The 23,422-nt window shown below is 46.2% G+C and overlaps 1 protein-coding gene across 6 annotated transcripts in view; it reads left to right on the top strand.

The window, feature by feature from the left end:
* The window catches only part of LOC139252375 (uncharacterized), a 336,279-nt gene that overhangs the window by 100,870 nt on the left and 211,987 nt on the right, over nt 1–23,422 (top strand). For all 6 annotated transcript variants that reach the window (XM_070873361.1, XM_070873357.1, XM_070873359.1 and 3 more), the window contains one exon: nt 18,469–18,614. In XM_070873361.1, the coding sequence (XP_070729462.1) occupies nt 18,469–18,614 (146 nt within the window). The remainder of the gene's footprint in view (nt 1–18,468; nt 18,615–23,422) is intronic.

Genomic DNA, 23,422 nt, shown 5'->3' with positions numbered 1-23,422 from the left:
CCAGGAAATCCTCCTCCACCATATTGCTTCCAGTTTGGTTAGCCCAATCTATATGCATATTAAAGTCACCCATGATAACTGCTGCACCTTTATTGCATGCACCCCTAATTTCCTGTTTGATGCCCTCCCCAACATCACTACTACTGTTTGGAGGTCTGTACACAACTCCCACTAACGTTTTTTGCCCTTTAGTGTTCTGCAGCTCTACCCATATAGATTCCACATCATCCAAGCTAATGTCCTTCCTAACTATTGAATTAATCTCCTCTTTAACCAGCAATGCTACCCCACCTCCTTTTCCTTTTATTCTATCCTTCCTGAATGTTGAATACCCTTGGATGTTGAGTTCCCAGCCCTGATCATCCTGGAGCCACGTCTCTGTAATCCCAATCACATCATATCTGTTAATATCTATTTGCACAGTTAATTGATCCACCTTATTATGGATACTCCTTGCCTTAAGACATAGAGCCTTCAGGCTTGTATTTTTAACACACCTTGCCTCTTTAGAATTTTGCTGTAATGTGGCCCTTTTTGTTTTTTGCCTTGGTATTCTCTGCCCTCCACTTTTACTATTCTCCCCCCTTTCTATTTTTTGCCTCTGCCTCCCTTTTATTTCCCTCTGCCTCCCTGCATAGGATCCCATCCCCCTGCCATATTAGTTTAACTCCTCCCCAACAGCACTGCAAACACTCCCCCTAGGACATTGGTCCCGGTCCTGCCCAGGTGTAGACCGTCCGGTTTGTACTGGTCCCACCTCCCCCAGAACCGGGTTTGCAAGTTGTGCAAACAATAACTGTAGAGGGATGGCTGCATTAGTGAGTTCGTTCATAAACCATAAAAGAGAATGTTGCCTTGGTGGACAAGGACACTGAGGGGAGATTTTTACAGCTGAAGGTAAAAATGGAGGAATTGAATTGTGATCTCTTTAATATCTAATGATCATTGCAAGTGGCGTGAGTTTTTTCAGTGGTTATTCGCAGAAGAGGCAGAGGCGGAAAATCCTTGTATAATGGGGGATTTTAATGTATTTTTTATCTCGGATGGACATTTCAGCCCAAATGACCTTAAGGATGATAACTCTAGAGGGATGATTATAAAAATGATGGCAAATTTAAATTTGAGAGACTTATGGAGGGATCGGAACCCCATAAAAAGGGAATTCTCCAGAAGAGGTCGGGTGAGTGATGTTTTAAAACAGAGCCGAATAGATTTTGTGTTAATGCGGGAAGGGTTCAGTTCTGAGGTGATGGAGATTTATTATAAAAATGTCACTTGGCTTTGCTTCTTATAATTAAGAACAGCAGAGTTAAGATCGGGCCAGGGGTGTGGATTTTAAACAATCAGTACCTGAAAGAAATTGTTTATAAAGAAAGGATTTTAAATATAATAAAGAATACTCAGAAGGAACCTTTATTCTTGAAAGAAAAAAGAGTTTGGTGGGACAATTTCAAATATGAGGTAAAAGTTTTTTCTGTACATTATGGGAAAGAAAGGGCAACTGCTAACTGGCGTCGAGAAGAGAATATAAACAGAAGCTTTACAGATCTCTGTAAAGCACTTGATGGAGGGGATAAGGGAGCAGAGAATAATTGGGTGGTTTTAAAGGAAGAGTGGGAATTATTACAAGCTGAAAAATGAAAGGGGGCTATTCTCCGTGCAAAGGCTAAAGGGAGGGAGAAAGATCATTAGATATTTTCTGGAGCAAAAGAAGTTGCGACAATGTTTATCATTAATTGGAGATTTGAAGGTTGGGGAAAAGATCATTAATGAAAGTGGGCAGATCATGGAGACGGCTGGTAGCTTTTATCAAGAGTTGTATACAGAAGAAGACATTTCTAAATTTGCAATGGAGAAAGTAAGTGCTATCATTGAAGAGGGTTTAAAGGACAATGGGAAGCATGTGTGACAAAGTACCAATAAGTGGAATGAAGGGTGGGGGGCGGGGAGGGGGGAGGGGGGGGGTGGGCGGAAGCCCAGGGTCCAATGGACAATATGCAACATCTATGAAGAATTTTTAGAGCTTTTAAATCCATTGGTCTTAGAGATTTTTAAGGAGATTAAAACTGAGGGAAGTCTGGTCCCATCTATGTGTAGAGGTATCATAAGCTTAGCTTATAAAAATCAAGGGGATAGAAGGGATCTGAAGAATTGGAGCCCATCACACTATTAAATGTGGATTATAAGATCTTCACAAGGGTTATGGCAAATCGTATGAAGGAGGTGATGCCGCAGATAGTTTTGCCCTTTCAGTCCTATGGAGTCGTAGGCCGGGACATAACAGACTCTGTGGTCTCAATCTGAGAAAGTGGGAGGGAAGCTTATGTGCTAAAGATAGATCCAGAAAAAGCCTTTGATACAGTCTCTCTTAAGTTTTTATTGATGGTTTTGGAAGCATTTGGTTTCGGGAAAAATTTTATTGAGTGGATAAGGATTTTTTATTCAAACATATTTAGCTGTATTAAATTTAATTTTTTAAAATCCAAATATTTTCCAAACAGAGATCAGTGAGACAGGGTTGTCCCCTGTCTCCATTGTTGTACACATTGATAGCAGAACCTTTAGGTTACATGATACGAAAGGAACAAGGTGTAGTCAGGATTGCCGTTCCCAGTTCTGGGCAGGTGTCGTTGATACACCAATATGTAGATGACACACCCATTATGTTGAGAGATGGGGAGTCAGTGAGGAAAGCTATGGGAGTAGTGGAGGAGTATTGTAGAGCTTCAGGTGCCAGTGTGAATGGGCCCAAGTTTCGAGCCGTGCCTAGAACGGCGCAGTCCCGACCTGGACACCCGTTTTTCGCACCACAAAGTGCACCTAAAAAAACCCTCCAGATTCTCCACCTCCCTGCAGGTCTTCTGGCCCTCGGCGCAGCGCAGCAGGAGCTGTATGGGGCGGAGCCAGGTCCCTGCGCTGAAAACAGTGCCGGGACCTCTGCACATACGCGCTACAGTGGGGCCCGAAGCACGCAGCCCCTAGCCCTGGCCGAATGGCCTCACTGGGGCTGCGTGCATAAGGCTCCTCCCACGGCCAGCTCCTGCTTCCCGACCCGACTCAACTCGACTCCCGCCTCCAGACCGGACCCGACACTGACCCGACTCCGCCCCCCCTGCCCCGTCCGCCTCCGGACCCGACCCGACTCCCGCTTCCCCTCCCCCTGCCTCCGGACACGACCCGACTCCCGCTTCTCCCCGACCCGACTCCCGCTTCCTCCCCGCCGCCCCCGGACCGGACTCGATCCGACTCCCGCTCCCCCGGACTGGATTTGACCTGACCTCCTCCCCCCGACCTGACCTCCTACTCCCTCCCTCCACCCGACCCAAACCGAACCGACCTCCCTCCCACCACCCCCCCGACCCGACCCAACGCCACCTACCTGTAAATCTGGTGCTGGGGACGGGCCCTGCCCGAAGTCTCGGGCCCGGCCCGTTCAGCCTCCCTCCCCATTCTCCTTCCCCCGCCCCCCATCTCCTCCTCCCCCCTCCATCTCCTTTCCCCCCCTCCATCTCCTTTCCCCCCTCCATCTCCTTTCCCCCCTCCATCTCCTTTCCCCCCCTTCTCCTTCCCCCCCTCCATCTCCTTCCCCCCCTCCATCTCCTTTCCCCCCCCCATCTCCTTTCCCCCCCATCTCCTTTCCCCCCCATCTCCTTTCCCCCCCATCTCCTTTCCCCCCCATCTCCTTTCCCCCCCATCTCCTTCCCCCCCATCTCCTTCCCCCCCCATGTCCTTCCCCGCCCCCTTCTCCTTTCTCCCCCTTCATCCCTTTATCCCCAACTCCCCCCCTCCCCCTTCTCCTCCCCCTTCTCCCCCCTCCCCCTTCTCCCCCATCCCTCCCTCTGCTCCCCCCCTCTCTCCCTCTACCCCCCTCCTCCCCCTCCCCTCGCTGTCAGAAACACAGACACTGACAGACAGAGAATGAGAGACACACACAGACAGACAGAGAGATAGAGGCACTGACAGAGACACACTGAGGGGGGCATCCCAGCACGCTGTTGGAGGGCTCCCGGTGCTGCAGTCGGTAAGTAGAAAATGTTTTATTTATTGATTTAAAAAAAATATATATTTCTTATTAATTTTTTTTGATTGATTTATTGGTTGATTTATTGATGTATTTATCATTTATTATTGATGATGGCTCTTTATTTGTAAAACTGAAGTGTTTAATGTTTGTAAACTTCCCTTTAAACACCCCCCCCCCCCACCCCACCATTCCCTACGCCTGATTTGTAACCTACGCCTGATTTTCTAAAGTGTAGATAAGGTTTTTTCGAGCGTACAAAAATCTTCACTTACTCCATTCTAAGTTAGTATGGAGTACGTTTTCACTGACGAAACTTTGAAAACAGGCGTAAGTGGCCGGACACGCCCCCTTTTGAAAAAAAAATTCTGTTCCAAAGTGAAACTGTTCTAACTGACTAGAACTGGAGCAAACTAAATGACGAGAATTCCGATTTCTAAGATACTCCGTTCTACACCAGTTGCTCCTAAAAATCAGGAGCAAATCATGGCGAAACTTGGGGCCAATAATAGTAAGTCCCAATGCCTGGTTGTGGGAAGGAGTAGGGCGGAGTGGAGGAAAGCCCTTTTAAGATGGTGGAGGTTTTGCAAGTTCTGGGGGTGCATATGAGGTGCAAGAAGTCTAGGGATGAAGTGGATCGATTAAATTGGGAACCAAAGATTATGAAAATTAAAAAGATTTTGGGAAGATGGGAAAGAAGGTGGTTGAAAGTGCAAGGAAGAGCGACAGTGATTTCAACTATCCTGCTATCTAACCTATGGTACTTATTGATGGTGGAGGATATTCCTGAGTGGGCAGAAATTCCATCCGAGAGGTTTGTGTGAGGTTTTCATGGGAAGGGAAACCAGTCTTGGTTGCTTACAATACCATCATTGGACAGAAAAATCAGGGAGGACTCAATTTCCCAGATATTGATTTGAAGAAAAAAGTCTTTAGAATTAAATGGGCGACGAGATTTCTTCAGAACTCAAATACAAGTTTTTGGAAGAGTTGTTTCCAGCATTTTTTTAAATTAAGTGGGATGGGAGGACAGGGAATATTTTCTTTGGAATACAACAATATGTTTTTGAAATTGATTAAATCTCTCCCTCGGTTTTTCAGGAGGTTGTAGAGACTGGCCCAATTTTTTAAAAGTGTGCAGTTTATGCCCGGAAGCGGTAGTGAGGGATATGGTTTGGGAGGAGGATCAGGAGGTAGAGGAAAAAGCAATTCTGATCATGTATGAGAAGATTGTGAGGGTAATGCCACAGGATTGGATGGAAGAAATAAGTACGCAAATCTCCAAAGGAGGTATAATGTGTCCCGCTTTTCCAAGCTTTCTGCTGGAGAAAGGAGAGGAGTTGGTCCAATTTGACAACTGTAATACTCGAGATTTCTAGGGGTATTTAGAGACTGGAGATTCAAGACACCTGCTGGTCAGGAGTTTTGGAAGAGTATAAACCCACAACTGGACTTCAACAGGATTTGGAAGGGAGTGTGGGCGAGTTTTAAATGTACAGAATGATTGAACTGGAATTCAATTTGGCTCATAACCAGATCTTTATCACGATAGTCATGTAATATTGGACGAGTAGAGGTGGCAACTTGCCCAGTGTGTGGGATGTAGGATGAGACTCTGTCCCATTTACTGGTGTTATGTCCGCAGTTAAGGGTTTTAAGTGCTATGTTCGACAGTTGTGTGAGGTTTTCTTGCTGGGTGAGGACTGAAGAGCAAGAATGGGAATCCCGTGGCACTCAATTTTGAGATGGGGATTGTAGGAGAGTCTGTCGAGTCTAACAGAGCAGCAATTAATTTAATGTTCAGTTTGGCTAGATTTGTGATTGTGCAAAGAAGGAATGCTCTTTTTTCTAAGTGGAGGAGAATACACCTAAAAGAGTATTTTAAATATAAGTTAAAGATCATTATAAGGCTCTGTGAATGTTTTATTCAGAAAAGAATTTAAAGATAGTATTTTATGATCAATTTGTAAAGTACAATAAACTAATGTATGTTACAGGAGACAAATTAAACTTCAGGTTTTAATGTTAATATGTGTTGGAGAAATGGCTGTGCAGAGCGGGGGAATGGATTTGTATGATGAATGAAATGATCATGATGTAAATGTTCTTAATGTTCAATAAATATTAATTTAAAAAAAGTGGGTATCACACTCGCCTCTGAGTCAGAAGGTTGTGGGTTCAAATCCCACACCAGGGACTTGAGCACATAAATCTAGGCTGACGAGGGATTGCTGCATTGTTGGAGGTACCGTCTTTTGGATGAGACGTTAAACCGAGGCCCCGTCTGCTCTCTCAGGTGGATGTAAAAGATCCCATGGCACTATTTCAAAAAAGAGCAGGGGAGTTATCCCCGGTGTCCTGGCCAATATTTATCTCTCAATCACCATAACAAAAACAGATCATCTGGTCATTATCACATTGCTGTTTGTGAGAGTTTGCTGTGTGCGAGTTGACTGCCGCGCTTCCCACATTCCAAAAGTACTTCATTGGCTTTAAAGCGCTTTGAGATGTCCGGTAGTCGTGAAAGGTGCTATATAAATGCAAGTCTTTCTATCTTTATCCACTCTATCTAATTTTATACACCTCAATCAAGTCTCCCCTCAACCTCCTCTGTTCCAAAGATAACCCCAGCCTATCCAATCTTTCCACATAGCTAAAATTCTCCAGTTCTAGCAACATCCTTATAACTCTCCTCTGTACTTTCTCTAATGCAGTCACATCTTCCCTGTAATGTGGTGACTAGTACTGCACGCAGTACTCTAGCTGTGGCCTAACTAGTGTTTCATACAGTTCTAGCATAACCTCTCTGCTCTTATATTCTATGCCTCCGCTCATAAAGGAATGTATCCCATGTACCTTCTTAACCACCTTATCTACCTGTCTTGCTACCTTCAGGGCTCTGTGGACATGCACTCCAAGGTCCCTCTGTTCCTCTACACTTCTCAGTGTCCTACCATTTATTGTGAATTTGCATGCCTTGTTAGCCCTCCCCAAATGCATTATCTCATACTTCTTCGAATTGAATTCCATTTGCCACCGGTCTGCCCACCTGACCAGTCCGTTGATATCTTCCTGCAGTCTACAACTTTCTTCCTCACTATCAACCATGCAGCCAATTTTTGTATCATCGACAAACTTTATAATCATACCCCCAACATTGAAGTCTAAATCATTGATATATACCACAAAAAGCAAGGGCCCTAGAATTGAGCCCTGCGGATCCCCACTGGAAACAGCCTTCCAGTCACAATAACACCTGTCTGCCACTGAGCCAATTTTGGATCCAACTTGCCACTTTCCCTTGGTTCCCATGGGCTTTTAAATTTCTGTAGAGCATCCGCCATCAACATCCTGAGGGTCACAAATGACTCAAAGTTGGTCTGCACCAGCTATATCAATGCCACGGTTACAAGAGCAGGGCAGATACTGGGTAATGTCAGCCTTGGATCAGTGCTAGCACTTTCACATCTGAATCAGGAGGTTTTGGGTTCAGCCTCACTCCAGCAACTTAAACACATAATCTAGGCTGATATTTCGGTAGTAAGGTGCACTGTTAGAGATGGATGTAAAAGGTTTGAAGAGAAATAGGGGAGTTCTCCCGGTGTCCTGGCCAAAATTTGTCCCAACACCAAGATCATTAAAACAGGTTATCTTGTCATCAATCTCATTGCTGTCTGTGGGACCTTGCTGTGTGCAAATTGTCTGCTGAATTTCCCTACATCACAACAGTGACTGCACTTCAAAAAATACTTTATTGACTGTGAAGCCATTGGAACATAGAATCATAGAAAATAGGTGCAGGAGTAGGCCATTCGGCCCTTCCAGCCTGCACCGCCATTCAATGAGTTCATGGCTGAACATTCAACTTCAGTACCCCATTCCTGCTTTCTCGCCATACCCCTTGATCCCCCTAGTAGTAAGGACCTCATCTAACTCCTTTTTGAATATATTTAGTGAATTGGCCTCAACAACTTTCTGTGGTAGAGAATTCCACAGGTTCACCACTCTCTGGGTGAAGAAGTTCCTCCGCATCTCGGTCCTAAATGGCTTACCCCTTATCCTTAGACTGTGACCTCTGGTTCTGGACTTCCCCAACATTGGGAACATTCTTCCTGCATCTAACATGTCTAACCCCGTCAGAATTTTAAATGTTTCTATGAGGTCCCCTCTCATTCTTCTGAACTCCAGTGAATACAAGCCCAGTTGATCCAGTCTTTCTTGATAGGTCAGTACCGCCATCCCGGGAATCAGTCTGGTAAACCTTCGCTGCACTCCCTCAATAGCAAGAATGTCCTTCCTCAGGTTAGGAGACCAAAACTGTACACAATACTCCAGGTGTGGCCTCACCAATGCCCTGTACAACTGTAGCAACACCTCCCTGCCCCTGTACTCAAATCCCCTTGCTATGAAGGCCAACATGACATTTGCTTTCTTAACCGCCTGCTGCACCTGCATGCCAACCTTCAATGACTGATGTACCATGACACCCAGGTCTCTTTGCACCTCCCCTTTTCCTAATCTGTCACCATTCAGATAATAGTCTGTCTCTCTGTTTTTACCACCAAAGTGGATAACCTCACATTTATCCACATTATACTTCATCTGCCATGCATTTGCCCACTCACCTAACCTATCCAAGTCGCTCTGCAGCATCACAGCATCCTCCTCGCAGCTCACACTGCCACCCAACTTAGTGTCATCTGCAAATTTGAAGATACTACATTTAATCCCCTCATCTAAATCATTAATGTACAGTGTAAACAGCTGGGGCCCCAGCACAGAACCTTGCGGTACCCCACTAGTCACTGCCTGCCATTCTGAAAAGTACCCATTTACTCCTACTCTTTGCTTCCTGTCTGACAACCAGTTCTCAATCCATGTCAGTACACTACCCCCAATCCCATGTGCTCTAACTTTGCACATCAATCTCTTGTGTGGGACCTTGTCGAACGCCTTCTGAAAGTCCAAATATACCACATCAACTGGTTCTCCCTTATCCACTCTACTGGAAACATCCTCAAAAAATTCCAGAAGATTTGTCAAGCATGATTTCCCTTTCACAAATCCATGCTGACTTGGACCTATCATGTCACCTCTTTCCAAATGCACTGCTATGACATCCTTAATAATTGATTCCATCATTTTACCCACTACCGATGTCAGGCTGACCGGTCTATAATTCCCTGTTTTCTCTCTCCCTCATTTTTAAAAAAGTGGGGTTACATTGGCTACCCTCCACTCCATAGGAACTGATCCAGAGTCAATGGAATGTTGGAAAATGACTGTCAACGCATCCACTATTTCCAAGGCCACCTCCTTAAGTACTCTGGGATGCAGTCCATCAGGCCCTGGGGATTTATCGGCCTTCAATCCCATCAATTTCCCCAACACAATTTCCCGGCTAATAAGGATTTCCCTCAGTTCCTCCTCCTTACTAGACCCCCCGACCCCTTTTATAACCGGAAGGTTGTTCGTGTCCTCCTTCGTGAATACCGAACCAAAGTACTTGTTCAATTGGTCCGCCATTTCTTTGTTCCCCGTTATGACTTCCCCTGATTCTGACTGCAGGGGACCTACGTTTGTCTTTACTAACCTTTTTCTCTTTACATATCTATAGAAACTTTTGCAATCCGTCTTAATGTTCCCTGCAAGCTTCTTCTCATACTCCATTTTCCCTGCCCTAATCAAACCCTTTGTCCTCCTCTGCTGAGTTCTAAATTTCTCCCAGTCCCCAGGTTCGCTGCTATTTCTGGCCAATTTGTATGCCACTTCCTTGGCTTTAATACTATCTCTGATTTCCCTTGATAGCCACGGTTGAGCCACCTTCCCTTTTTTATTTTTATGCCAGACAGGAATGTACAATTGTTGTAGTTCATCGATGCGGTCTCTAAATGTCTGACATTGCCCATCCACAGTCAACCCCTTAAGTATCATTCGCCAATCCATCCCAGCCAATTCACGCCTCATACCTTCAAAGTTACCCTTCTTTAAGTTCTGGACCATGGTCTCTGAATTAACTGTTTCATTCTCCATCCCAATGCAGAATTCCACCATATTATGGTCACTCTTCCCCAAGGGGCCTCGCACAACGAGATTACTAATTAATCCTCTCTCATTACATAACACCCAGTCTAAGATGGCCTCCCCCCTAGTTGGTTCCTCGACATATTGGTCTAAAAAACCATCCCTTATGCACTCCAGGAAATCCTCCTCCACCGTATTGCTTCCAGTTTGGTTGGCCCAATCTATGTGCATATTAAAGTCACCCATTATAACTGCTGCACCTTTATTGCACGCACCCCTAATTTCATGTTTGATGCCCTCCCCAACATCACTACTACTGTTTGGAGGTCTGTACACAACTCCCACTAACGTTTTTTGCCCTTTGGTGTTCTGCAGCTCTACCCATATAGATTCCACATCATCCAAGTTAATGTCCTTCCTAACTATTGCCTTAATCTCCTCCTTAACCAGCAATGCTACCCCACCTCCTTTTCATTTTATTCTATCCTTCCTGAATGTTGAATACCCCTGGATGTTGAGTTTCCAGCCCTGATCATCCTGGAGCCACATCTCCGTAATCCCAATCACATCATATTTGTTAACATCCTTCGATCATGAAATAAATCAAACTTTCTTTCTTCTTTACACTGTTATGAGTAGCTTATCTCCTGACCCCCCTCAGTCTCTCCATCATCTACAAGGCTCAAGTTAGGAATTTGATGGAATACTTACCTCTGCCTGGATAGGTGCAGCTCCAACAACACTCAAGAGGTTTCAGTTAATTTGATTCTTGCTCCTGCACTCGATTCAATATCCACCCTGTCCAGCACACTGGCTACAGATGTCCTGCAGTAACTCACCAAGGTTATTTCAATAGCATCCCTGCAACCTCTACCACCAAGAGCAGCAAAGTAGTGGGAACACCATGACCTCCAAGTTCCCCTTTAATTCACACACGAGCCTGACTTTGACATATATCACTGTTCTTTCTTTCATTGTTGCTGGGTTAATATTCTGGAATTCCCTACCTAAACTATTGCAGGAGCACCATCATCACAAGAATTGCGATGGTTTGGAACATAGGAAAGGGATAGGCCATTTAGCTCCTCGAGCATGTTCTGCCATTCAATAAGATCACTGCTGATTTGTGACCGAACTCCATATGTCCACCTTTGCCCCCGTCCTTTAATATCCTTGGTTAACAAGAATCTATCTGTCATGTATTCAACCAGCATTGTAACCCATGTATAAACTGACCTAAGTTGTACACCGTGAGAACAATGACCACTCGGTGGGAGACACTCCTAACCTGGACTTTAAGTTTAAAAGGGGAAGCTCCACCCACCTTCATCACTTTGAGTGCTAAGGAATAAAGGACAGGTCACAGACTGACCTTCTCTCAAGCATGGGCCTCGTGTGCATTTATACTGTATAGTAAGGACGTATCAATGGTGACAAGAAACTGGGATTTAAACCACGCGAGCATGGCCACTAGCAGAACAGACGAGAGGTACTGTGTTAAGGGATGGTTGGGACAGAGATTCAACATTGTTAAAGCAGCACACAGTTCTCCAGGCAGACAAGGGCAGTCGGGCATGCCCCAACATGTAGTCGAACCCAGAGGGGGAGTTCGACAGAGACAATGGCAAGCTGAACAGTGATTCACGCCATTGCAAGGGATAATGCGGCCAGTAATGGGGCCATCAACACCTGTTAATGATGCACTCAAGGACAATAACAGGGGCAGTCAGGGACGATCGACTGGCAAGGGACCTTTTGTTTCAAACCGCAACTCATGCTGGAGGCATGGAGGCATACACTCAGCCGGAGTTTGCAGAGATGAGCAAAATACCTGCAGAAATTGCAGAAATGGACACTGGGGGAAATCGCTGGAAGCTGAAGTTCAGCGAGTTCATGTGGAGCACGTATACAGTTCATACACCAGGACGCCACCGATAATGATGAAAGTGCTCCTCAATGGCATCCCAGTATCAATGGAGTTAGACACGGGTGCCAGCCAGTCCCTGATGGGTATCAAACAGTTCGAAAAGTTGTGGCATCCAAGGCCAGGAGGCCAAAATTATCGCCGATTGACGCACAGCTATGGACTTACACAAAGCAGATCATTCCGATGCTAGGCAGCGCCACGGTAGTCGTGACCCACAAAGATTCGGAGAACAGGTTGCCACTCTGGATTGTCCCAGGGGACGGTCCCGCACTACTGGGGAGGAGTTGGCTTGCTGTCATGAATTGGAAATGGGGCGATGTCAATGCAATTTCCTCTGTGGAGCGAGTATCATGCTCACAGGTCCTGGACAAATTTGACTCATTATTTCAACACGGCATTGGCACTTTCATGGGGGCCAAGGTAGTGATTCACATAAACCCGGACGCCAGGCCAGTACACCACAAGGCCAGAGCGGTGCCGTACGTGATGCGGGAAAAGATAGAAGGCGAATTGGACCGCCTGTTGAGGGAAGGCATCATCTCGCCAGTCGAATTCAGTGACTGGGCGAGCCCGATTGTGCCGGTGCTCAAGGCGGATAGGTCGGTCAGGATATGTGGCGATTACAAGGCCACCATCAATCAGGTGTCACTCCAAGACCAGTACCCGCTACCGAGAGCGGAGGACCTCTTTGCGACGCTATCCGGTGGCAAACTTTTTTCAAAATTGGACCTGACCTCAGCTTACATGACCCAGGAGCTGGCGAGTGAGTCGAAGAAGCTGACCACCATCACGACACACAAGGGGTTGTTTGAGTACAACAGATGTCCGTTCGGGATTCGCTCGGCCGCCGCGATCTTCCAACGAAATATGGAAAGCCTCCTCAAGTCGATTCCAGGGACGGTGGTTTTTCAGGACGACATCCTCATTACGGGTTACGATACTGAAGAACACCTCCACAACCTGGAGGAGGTGCTACGCAGACTGGACCGGGTAGGTCTGCGACTGAAAAAGGCGAAGTGCGTCTTCCTAGCTCCAGAAGTAGAATTCCTGGGGATGAGGGTAGCAGCAGACGGGATCAGCCCTACTGCGTCCAAGACGGAAGCGATTCAGAGAGCACCCAAACCCCGTAACACGACGGAGCTGCGTTCGTTCCTGGGGCTCCTGAAATATGCTGGTAACTTTCTTCCCAAATTGAGCACGCTGCTAGAGCCGCTACACGTGCTCCTATGAAAAGGTCGCGAATGGGTCTGGGGGGACAGCCAGGAAAGGGCTTTTAATAGAGCACACAATTTGTTATGTTCCAACAATTTGTTAACGCTATATGACCCATGTAAGAAACTTGTATTAACGTGCGATGCGTCGTCCTGTGGTGTTGGGTGTGTGTTGCAGCATGTCAATGCCAAGGGTCAGTTACAGCCGGTAGCTTATGCCTCCAGGAATCTGTCCCAGGCAGAAAGAGGCTACGGGATGGTAGAAAAGGAGGCGCTCGCATGTGTATATGCGGTAAAGAAAATGCACCAGTACCTGTTTGGCAGGAAATTTGACCTGGAGACAGATCACAAACCCCTAACGTCCCTTTTGGCCGACAACAAGGCCATAAATGCAAACACATCGGCCCGCATACAGAGCTGGGCACTCACATTAGCTGCCTATGACTACACAATTCGGCACAGACCGGGCACCGAAAACTGCGCCGATGCACTCAGCAGGCTCCCACTAGCCACCACTGAGGGGGCTACCGAGCATGCTGCTGAGATGGTCATGGCTGTTGAAGCTTTCGGAAGCGAAGGCTCACCCGTGACAGCCCGTCAGATTAAAGTCTGGACAAATAGAGACCCGCTATTGTCTCTAGTCAAGAAATGTGTCCTGAATGAGGACTGGGCAGCCTCGTACAGGGCATGCCCTGAGAAATTTAAACCATTTCACAGGCGCAAGGATTCAGGCAGATTGCCTACTGTGGGGAAACCGTGTAGTCATGCCCCAGATGGGCAGAGAGGTGTTCATCAGAGAACTCCACAATGGGCACCCGGGCATTGTCACGATGAAGGCAATTGCCAGGTCACACGTTTGGTGGCCAGGGATAGACGCAGATCTGGAACTTTGTGTTTGCATGTGCAACATGTGTGCCCAGCTGGGCAATGCGCCCAGGGAAGCCCCCCTTAGCACCTGGCCATGGCCCGCCAAGCCTTGGTCACGCATCCATGTGGACTACGCAGGTCCTTTCATGGGGAAAATGTTTTTGGTTGTAGTAGACGCCTACTCCAAATGGATTGAGTGTGACATTTTAAATTCAAGCACATCCTCTGCCACGGTAGAAAGTCTACGGGCAATGTTCGCCGCCCACGGTCTACCGGACATCTTGGTCAGCGACAATGGCCCGTGCTTCACAAACACTGAATTCCAGGACTTCATGGCAGGCAATGGAATTAACCATGTTAGAACGGCACCGTTCAAGCCAGCCTCAAATGGCCAGGCAGAACGAGCAGTGCAGATAATCAAACAGGGGATGCTCAGAATCCAAGGGAGTTCCCTACAAACCCGCTTATCACGCCTCCTGTTGGCCTATAGATCCCGACCACACTCGCTCACAGGGGTTCCACCTGCAGAGCTACTAATGAAAAGGACGCTCAAAACCCGGTTATCCCTTATACACCCCACCATGAAAGAAATTGTCGAGAGCAGGCGCCAGTCACAATATCACTACCATGACAGGAATGCGAGGGCGCGATGTGTTGATGTAAATGATCCTGTTTTTGTCCTCAACTACGCTGCAGGGCCCAAATGGCTCGTAGGCACTGTGGTTGCCAAAGAGGGAAATAGGATTCTTGTAGTTAAACTTACCAATGGACAAATCTGCCACAAACATGTGGGTCAAACAAAAAGGAGGTTCAGCAACCCCATAGAAGAAGCAGAGGAAGAACACGATATAGAGTTCACTCCACCACAGGTGACCGAACACCGGAACCAAAGGGAGGAGAGCCCAGTCACTCCGCAAACAGCAGACACTCAGGCCAGCGCCCAAAAACCGGAGCCCCAACTCAGGCGCTCTACAAGGGAGCGTAAACCACCAGAGAGACTCAACCTGTGATCCCAATAAGACTTTGGGGGGGGAGGTGATGTCATGTATTCAACCAGCATTGTAACCCATGTATAAACTGACCTAAGTTGTACGCCGTGAGAACAATGACCACTAGGTGGGAGACACTCCTAATCTGGACCTTCAGGTATAAAAGGGGAAGCTCCACCCACCTTCATCACTTGAGTGCTGAGGAATAAAGGACAGGTCACAGACTGACCTTCTCTCAAGCATGGGCCTCGTGTGCATTTATACTGTATAGTAAGGACGTATCACTATCGACCTCAGATTTATAATTAACAAAACTGCTGTTTGCGAAAGAGAGTTCCAAACTTCTACCACCCTTTGCGAGTAGCAGTGTTTCAGAACTTCAGTCCTGAAAGGCCTGGCTCTACCTTTTGGTCCTTCAATCCTAGACTCCCCAACAAGTGGAAATACTTTCTCTCTATTTACCCCATGAGTTCCTCTTAATATCTTGAAAACTGCGATAAAATCACCCCATAACCGGCTAAATTCCAGGGAATACAACATATGTTCAAAGAAAAGGCCCACCACCTCCTTCTTGCGACAATTAGGGTTGGGTAGTAGATGTGGGTGATACGGCCTTGCTAGTGTCTCCCACGTCCAAAGCCCAAAATTTGAAAAAAGGCCAACCCTCCAGAATTGCTTGAAAAAAATGTGAAGATATCCATAACCCTCATTTAAGGTGAGAGTCCACAGTTTGGTGGCACTACACAAAAATTAGAATGATGTTGATTTTTGGAAGTTAATTTGAAGCTGAGTTGTAGGTTGTGTTGGAGCATGCTATTTATTGGGATGAATGGGGGGGCTTTGGGTATTGAATGAAGAGTGAATGGAAAAGTGATATAAAATTGACAACTTCCTCTTTCTTGTTTGGACTTGGGCTGTTGGATTTGGATGGAGTGTTGGGAAGGATGGTGATAAGGACATGCTGCAGTCTTTACCTTTTCTAGAAGATGCCCATCCATGCTCAAGCATATCTTTTCTGCAAAGCCAAGCAGAGAGGACACATTGGCCCTGAATTTGCAGTCGGAGGCGTACCTCCGGAGTACGCCTCTGATCTGCGAAAGCTCTACGAACTTACCTCCTGGCTCTAAAGCTCCAGAGAGTTTGGGTCCTAGATCTGCAGGCATAAGCCTGTGTAAAGGCCCACTGATTCCAGGAAAGTAAGCGGTTCGGGAGCGTCCCTGGGATCACATAAGAAATAGGAGCAGGAGTAGGCCATTTGGCCCCTCGAACCTACATTAAGATCATGGCTGATCTGATCAGGGACTCAACTCCACTTCCCTGCCCACTCCCCATAACCCTTTACTCCCTTATCATTCAAAAATCTGTCTATCTCCACCTTAAATATATTCAATAACCCAACATTCACAGCTCTCTGGGGCAGAGAATTCCATAGATTTACAACCCTCTGAGAGAAGAAATTTCTCCTCATCTCACTTTTAATGGGCGGCCCCTTATTCTAAGACTATGTCCCCTAGTTTTAGTTTCCCCTATGAGTCGAAATATCCTCTCTGCATCCACCTTGTCGAGCCCCCTCATTATCTTATAAGTTTCAATAAGATCACCTCTCATTCTTCTGAACTCCAATGTGTATAGGCCCAACCTACTCAACCCATCTTCATATGTCAACCCCCTCATTTCTGGAATCAACCTAGTGAACCTTCTCTGAACAGCCTCCAATGCAAGTATATCCTTCCTTAAATACGGAAACCAAAACTGTCTGCAGTACTCCAGGTGTGGCCTCACCAATACCCTGTACAGTTGTAGCAGGACTTCTCTCCTTTTATACTCCATCCTCCTTGCAATAAAGGCCAACATTCCATTTGCCTTCCTGATTACTTGCTGTACCTGCATATACTAACTTTTTGTGTTTCATGCACAACGACCTCCAGGTCTCTCTGTACTGCAGCACTTTGCAATAGGCAGACATGGGCCTGGTCCTCCAATGAGAAAGGAGGATTTCATCGCAGTCATTTCCAAATGGAATCTCCTAATGATATGCAATGGAATCCCCAAATAACTAAACAATTTAAACAACTCTAATAAATATAAATGCTTAGATTTTCAAATATAATTAAAAGTTCCTTCATTACACCAAAGACAATAAAAATTAAAGTTTTTGAAAAATAATTTTAAACATTTTAATCTGGGCCAATATTTGCATGAACTAATTTTAAGTGTGTGTGCATGATTTTTTATTTTTAAATGTTTCATTTAAGATTTATAATAACCCTTACGCTGATGAAAGCAGGCCTTCTTACCAGCCATAAGAGTTTTGTGGGCAATTGCTGGGTAATAATTGGACAAATAGCCGGGCTCTGCGCCAGCGAAAATGATTTCTTAGTCAATTTGGATGATCTGTCAAGGCCGCAAATTCCAGATTGTCGCCCATGCACAGTGCAGGCGAAAAATTGGAACTTGCGGGGCAAATCTCTGGCCCATTGTATACATCTCAGACAGCTCCAATTACCCAAGCAGGAAAGCAAGGAATACCTCCCGAACCTCATCCATTATTACTATACAGCTCAGTTCTCAGCATCAGTTGTCTAGAATATGAGCTGCTCTCAAAATGTTTGACTAAGTTTGGAAACAGTTGTTCCTTCATTAAGCTCCTTGTACACCCTCTCCTACACACCAGACTAAGAACTAGACTAATTGGTGGCTAAATATATTCAATTGTATTGCTAATGCTGACAGGAGAGAGATAGAGAGAGAGGGAGAGAGAGAGAGGCCTACCTGTCACTGAAGATATGTCACAGGACTTGAGCCCTTGTCCCACTTTGGCACAACTGCGACATCTCAGAGATGCTGGTTGTAGGAGCATTCAAAGCCTGCAATCAAAAGACCACGATAGAGTTGGGTAAGTCGCTCAATATGGTAGCAGCTAGTTGACAAATTTCATAGCCAATTGGAAGCCACAGATTCATGACCAGCCTCATTACTGTGTTGATGCATGATTGGCCTTCTGGTGGGCAAGGATCTTCTGCAGCAGCAAGATAATGTATACGCCAACTGTGACATAGCACATTACCCTACCCTCCCTCCCCATCCGTGCCACCCCCCCCCCCCATATAAGCATCTGTGGTACATCATTAGTTGGAATGGGTCTTGCACAGGCTATATTTGGAGTTGGAAAGCCACCATAGCATCTGGGCCCTCTTCCCGCGCACTCACTCTGCCCAAACCAATCATTTTACTCATTTCCCAGAGCAAATATTGTTCATTCCTTAACAGATTTAATTGCACTAAAATGTTGATTAAACTTGATTTATGAATAATTAGTAACTTAACATACTGTACTTTTAATTAATGTGCTTATGGTAAAGTTAAATTTGACATGTTTTGCATTAAACTTCGCCAGTTTATGATTTTCTGATGACAAATATTTTCCAGGAAGAACATTTTAAATTCTAACTCAACAACCACAAAGTGCAACACTTATTTGAAATATGGTCCAGTTTATCAGATGAAAATAAAATATTTCAGCACTGAGGACCTTCAATCAATTCTTTATGAGCTGGTGACCATGATAAAAGAAGGTATCCATTTTATTATTCATGGCTCATTGTGACACATCTGCATACATAAACTGCTGACAAGCTTTTTAAATCACTTGAGGTGATCTTTGGTATGATTTCATATTTAAAATCAGTTAAAATATTCCTTTATCTTTAGAAATGTAGATAAATGTATTTCTAATCAATACATTTGTTGAAACATCTGTTTTTTTTTTCTCTTTCCTCTTCTCTGATTTTGAACTTTTCTCTCAAACTGTCGTATTTTCTGTATGCACCTTGGTCTTTCACACTCATCCATTCTCTTGCTAACGTTGGCCCAGATTTTCCATGCGTACACTGCTGTAAGTGCCTTGCAAATTCTTTTACCAGCCTAAAGGGTTTAAATAAATATTAAAATTAAATTTAAAAATATCATTTTAACATTCAAAAACCTGTAAAGTAAGTTTAGGCTATTTTTGGCCCCTTGGAAAATGTTTACATTTATTTTTGAATACATTAATTTTTTGATTTAAATGTTAAATTGTATTTTAATTAATTTTAAAATATGTAATGATTCTTTTTATTTCAGTGTTGTGCAAGTGTGTTTTTTGAGTGATCCTATTAAGCTTACGGGGACTCGGTACATAAATGGAATCGCCGTAAGCATGATGGGAATCCGCTTTCTGATTGGTTGGGTCGGCCCACTTGATCCCAGGGGTGCTTGCGAACTGCATGCGCCCCCGGGATACATGGGCCTTTACGCATGCAATCGCGTAGAGGCACAGGAGTGCAAATCTCCGTGGATCCAGGACTGTCAGGTAGGTTCGTAGTTTTATTGTGGTTTGGAGGCATTCAACCGTGGGAAGCCTCTGACCGCAAATTTCGGCCCATATTTTCTCCTCAACCCCTTCCTCATTATCCTCTCATCTATCTGTTTTGTATTCTCTCTACTTCCCTGTCTACCCTTTCTATCATATCTGTACCCCTCTTCACTATCTCTGATATGTGTCAACCTTGCCTCAGTGATAGCATTTGCCTCTTAAATCAGAAGGTTATGGGTTCAAGCCCCAATCCAGAGACTTGAGCACATAATTTAGGTTGACACTTCGGTACTGAAGGCATATTGCACTGTCGGAGGCACAGTGTTTTGGATGCGATATTAAACAGCTCAAATCGACACAATGGCCCTGAAATTCCGATGTTCCCGGGCCTGTACTAAGCTTGTACGGACCCGGGAAGGCATCGGAAAAGCCGGCTTTCGGCGCGCAATGCGCATGCGCTGAAAACCAGCTTTTCTGATCTGTCAGGTTTCTAGCTTGACAGATCATCCGCAGATCGGGAGCGAGGACACTTGTAAGTGCAAATTTCCGATATTTACGCACACAATTGTCCTCAAAAATCATGCGCCTGAAAAAGCAGGCGCATAGCCTACTTTTACAAGGCAATTGTTTTAAAAAATATATAAAAATAAAGTTATGAAAACATATTTTATAATTAAAAACCCTCCCCACAACGGTAAGTTTATTTTAAAAAACTTTTTAAAAAATCGGGAAAATATATATTTTTTTAAAGACATTAATAACTTTAATTTAAATGAATGTAGTGTATATTTTCTATTTTTTTATTAGCATTTTTGGGTATTTGCGGCTGTGTTTTGGGTGTATGGGGCTGTTTCTCAATCACTGTAATAGGAGTTTAGGACCTTACGGAACTCCTATTACTATGATACTTTACCTGATTGGCTGCCAGAGCTATGTGACTCCAGCTCCAAGCCTGTGCACGTCCCGCTCTGCACGCACTGCGAATCGCAGTCAGGAGAGCCCTCAGCATCGGAAAGTCGAACGTGGGCAGCAGCTTAAGGTAGGTGCGTATTTTTTCTCTAAAATGCCCGCGGAAAGGACAAAACGGAATTTCAGGGCCAATATAAAACCATGTTCTTTCTTTTTCTTTCTTTATCTCTACTCTGTTTCTTTTCAACCTATTTTCTTCCTATATTCCTTTCTTGATACCTTTTCTTCCTCTGTATTTTCTCTCCAGCATGCTCTTCTTTTTTTATGATAAATCCTTTTCTCTGCTTCGTATTTCTCGACTTTTTTTCCCCTTTTCTCTTATATTACACACCCTTTCACACTTTATCTACTGTCTAAACATTTAGGGGCGAAGTTGGGCTCCTGTGCGCCTGCTGTTAGCGTCTTTGAGAGGCGCAAACATGGCGCAAATGGGTTTTCGCCTGGGCGTGGCGAGTAAAGCGTGCCCCCCACCCGCAAAATTGGATGGGGATTTTGCGGAGGCGCTAACAGGTAGCGCCACACTCCTGCCGTTAGTGCCCTGCTTGGCTGCACCCGGCAATGAAGCCGTAATTGTCGTGTGCAGCACACCGTTACCACCCTGGAAGAGGAATTCGGCCGCGCCCCCTCACTTACCGCCTGGCACTGACAACAATAGCTTCAGCTGTCGAGTTGCAGTTGGGAGTTGGCTGAAGGAGGGCTATTTAAAGACATCATCTTTAGAAACAATTTTTGTTGGCCATTACTCCTTGCAGCTTGCTGACACATAGGCAGAGTGGCTGTTAGACAGATTTGAGTGATTTTCAATTCAAAGACTGTTCTGCCTCTTAACCATTCCTTTGTTTCATTGAGGGCAGATTTGAAATGACAAGATTTATATCACTTTATGGGGGCTGTGTTAGCACTCGAGTTCCTGCTTCGACCTCACAGTTGGAGGCTACTTAGTTGGAGACAAAGACAGGGAGAAAGACAGCAAATTGTGGCCAAAGGCTGAAGGTCCAACAGGGCTGGCAATAGGAGACCTTACCCTCTCAGGGTGTTCCAGCAGTAGTTTTCCTACATCAATTTCACTGAGGAACAGTGTGTTCAAAGGCTGCGTTTGAGCAAGGGCGTGGTCACAGAGCTCTGCCTTCTGCTGCAACCAGACCTTGAGCCTCGAGGATGGCTCTCTCAGGGGCAGTCAAGGTCACCATTGCGCTCAATTTCTATGCCAATGGATCCTTTCAGGGTGCAACAGGAGACATCTCCAACATCTCCCAGTTTACCGTGCATTGCTCCAACTGCAAGGTCACAGATGCTCTGTACAGAAGGAGAAGGGACTACATTTCCTTCCCCATGACCAGAGAGAAGCAGCATGAGCGTGCATGTGGTTTCGTCAGGATAGCGGGTTTTCCCATGGTGCAGGGCGCCATTGACTGCACCCACATCGCTTTGCAGGCACCGCATAACAATCTTGAGGCATTCCGTTACCGCAAAGGCTACCACTCACTGAATGTGCAGTTGGTGTGCGACCACACACGCCGAATCCTCACTGCCAATGCCCACTATCCTGGCAGCTGCCACGAGCATTCATCCGCTGATGAATTGGTTCCGCTGCCTTGACCACTCAGGAGGAGCTCTCCAGAACTCGCCTGAGCGGATATCCCTATTCGAAGTTGTCTGCTGGATGTTGCACAACCTGGCCATCATGAGGGCACAGCCATTGCCACCAGGGATAGCTGCACCACCTCAAGAGGGGTAGGAGGAGGGGGAGGGGGAGGAGGAGGAGGAGGACAAGGAGGAGAGAATGAGGAGGAGCAGGAGCAGCAACACCAGCGACGGAGGAGGCAGCCATTCAATCGCGATTCTGCAAGGGCGGTCCGCGACCCGTCTCATCAGAGTTCAGTTCCAGTGAATTCCATCCGCTTCCCGGTTCCTCTGGATTTCCCCATCACCACATCAATTTATCCTTCCATACCAAAGCCACAAAACTGAAATGAGAAACAACAGAAAAGATGAAACATTCCAATAAAAATTTATGTAATAACAATTACCTGTATCAATGTATTTCAGAATCACCCGTCTGCATTTCATTATATCCCCTCTTTGCTTTAACTATTTCCAGTGCTCGTCCTCAGTGTGTCCCCTGTGGCTGCAGCATGGCTTGTGGAAGGCTGCTGTGTGTCAGGGCCAGAGACTACAGATGGCCTTGCAGGACGGCCTCGACCAGCTCTGGGCCTGGAAGAGCCGGCAGTAGGCTGCACCACCTCAGGCTGAGCGTCGGCAGTCTGGCTGGCTGGCTGACGGGCAGCGACAAGTGCAATGGCGGAATGGCAGTTGTGGGCCCAGGAATGCTGTCATCGTGAGAGAGGACAGCAGGTTCCTGCTCCACTGACCCAGTGACACTCACCCAGGGCAGCACCTCAGCATCCCCAGCAATCTGCTGCAGCACAGATTGGTAGGATGCTGTGACCCCATGAGATCCCCGGTGAGCTGTGGTGGACCCAGCGGCACTGGCAGCAGTCAGAGCTCGCGTGGCATCCAGCTGAGACGGCATGAGAACAGTCTGAGACTCAATGCCAGCAGTCACTGACTGCATCACAGCTCTAAGATGTTGCGTTGCTTCTGCCTGTGGTGCAATGGAAGCTGCCACATCGCCCATGACACGCGTCATGAGGGCTGGATCCGCACGGCCTCTCTGGGAGTCCACCATCGTCTGCAGATTGGCAATGGTGGGCTGTATGGTGTGCGCAAAGCTATGTGCAGTGTTGGCGGTGGCCTCCTCCACGCTCCTTACCACTGCCAAGAGGCTCTCTGGTACCTATGCCGTTGCACCTATCATGTCAGAGTACATGGCCATCACTCTTCTTGTGAATGCTTGCCCATCGAGGTCCTCTGCAGCAGCACTCAAGTGCGAACTTGCCCTCCGGAGAGATGGCTCCCGAGGTTCCCTTTCCCCTTGACCTTGTTGCATCCCGCTAGGCCCCGGTGCATTCATCCAGTGCAGACCCCTCTGCCAAGCTAACCTCTAATGAATGCGCAGTGCCAGTCTCTGAGCTGGTGCCTGCGGGTGAGAGATGCACA

This window comes from Pristiophorus japonicus, unplaced genomic scaffold (assembly GCF_044704955.1).
Source record: "Pristiophorus japonicus isolate sPriJap1 unplaced genomic scaffold, sPriJap1.hap1 HAP1_SCAFFOLD_461, whole genome shotgun sequence".
In the NCBI taxonomy this organism is placed as follows: Eukaryota; Metazoa; Chordata; class Chondrichthyes; family Pristiophoridae; genus Pristiophorus; species Pristiophorus japonicus.
Note: the sequence above shows the minus strand (reverse complement) of the source record. Positions and strands in the feature narration are given on the sequence as shown.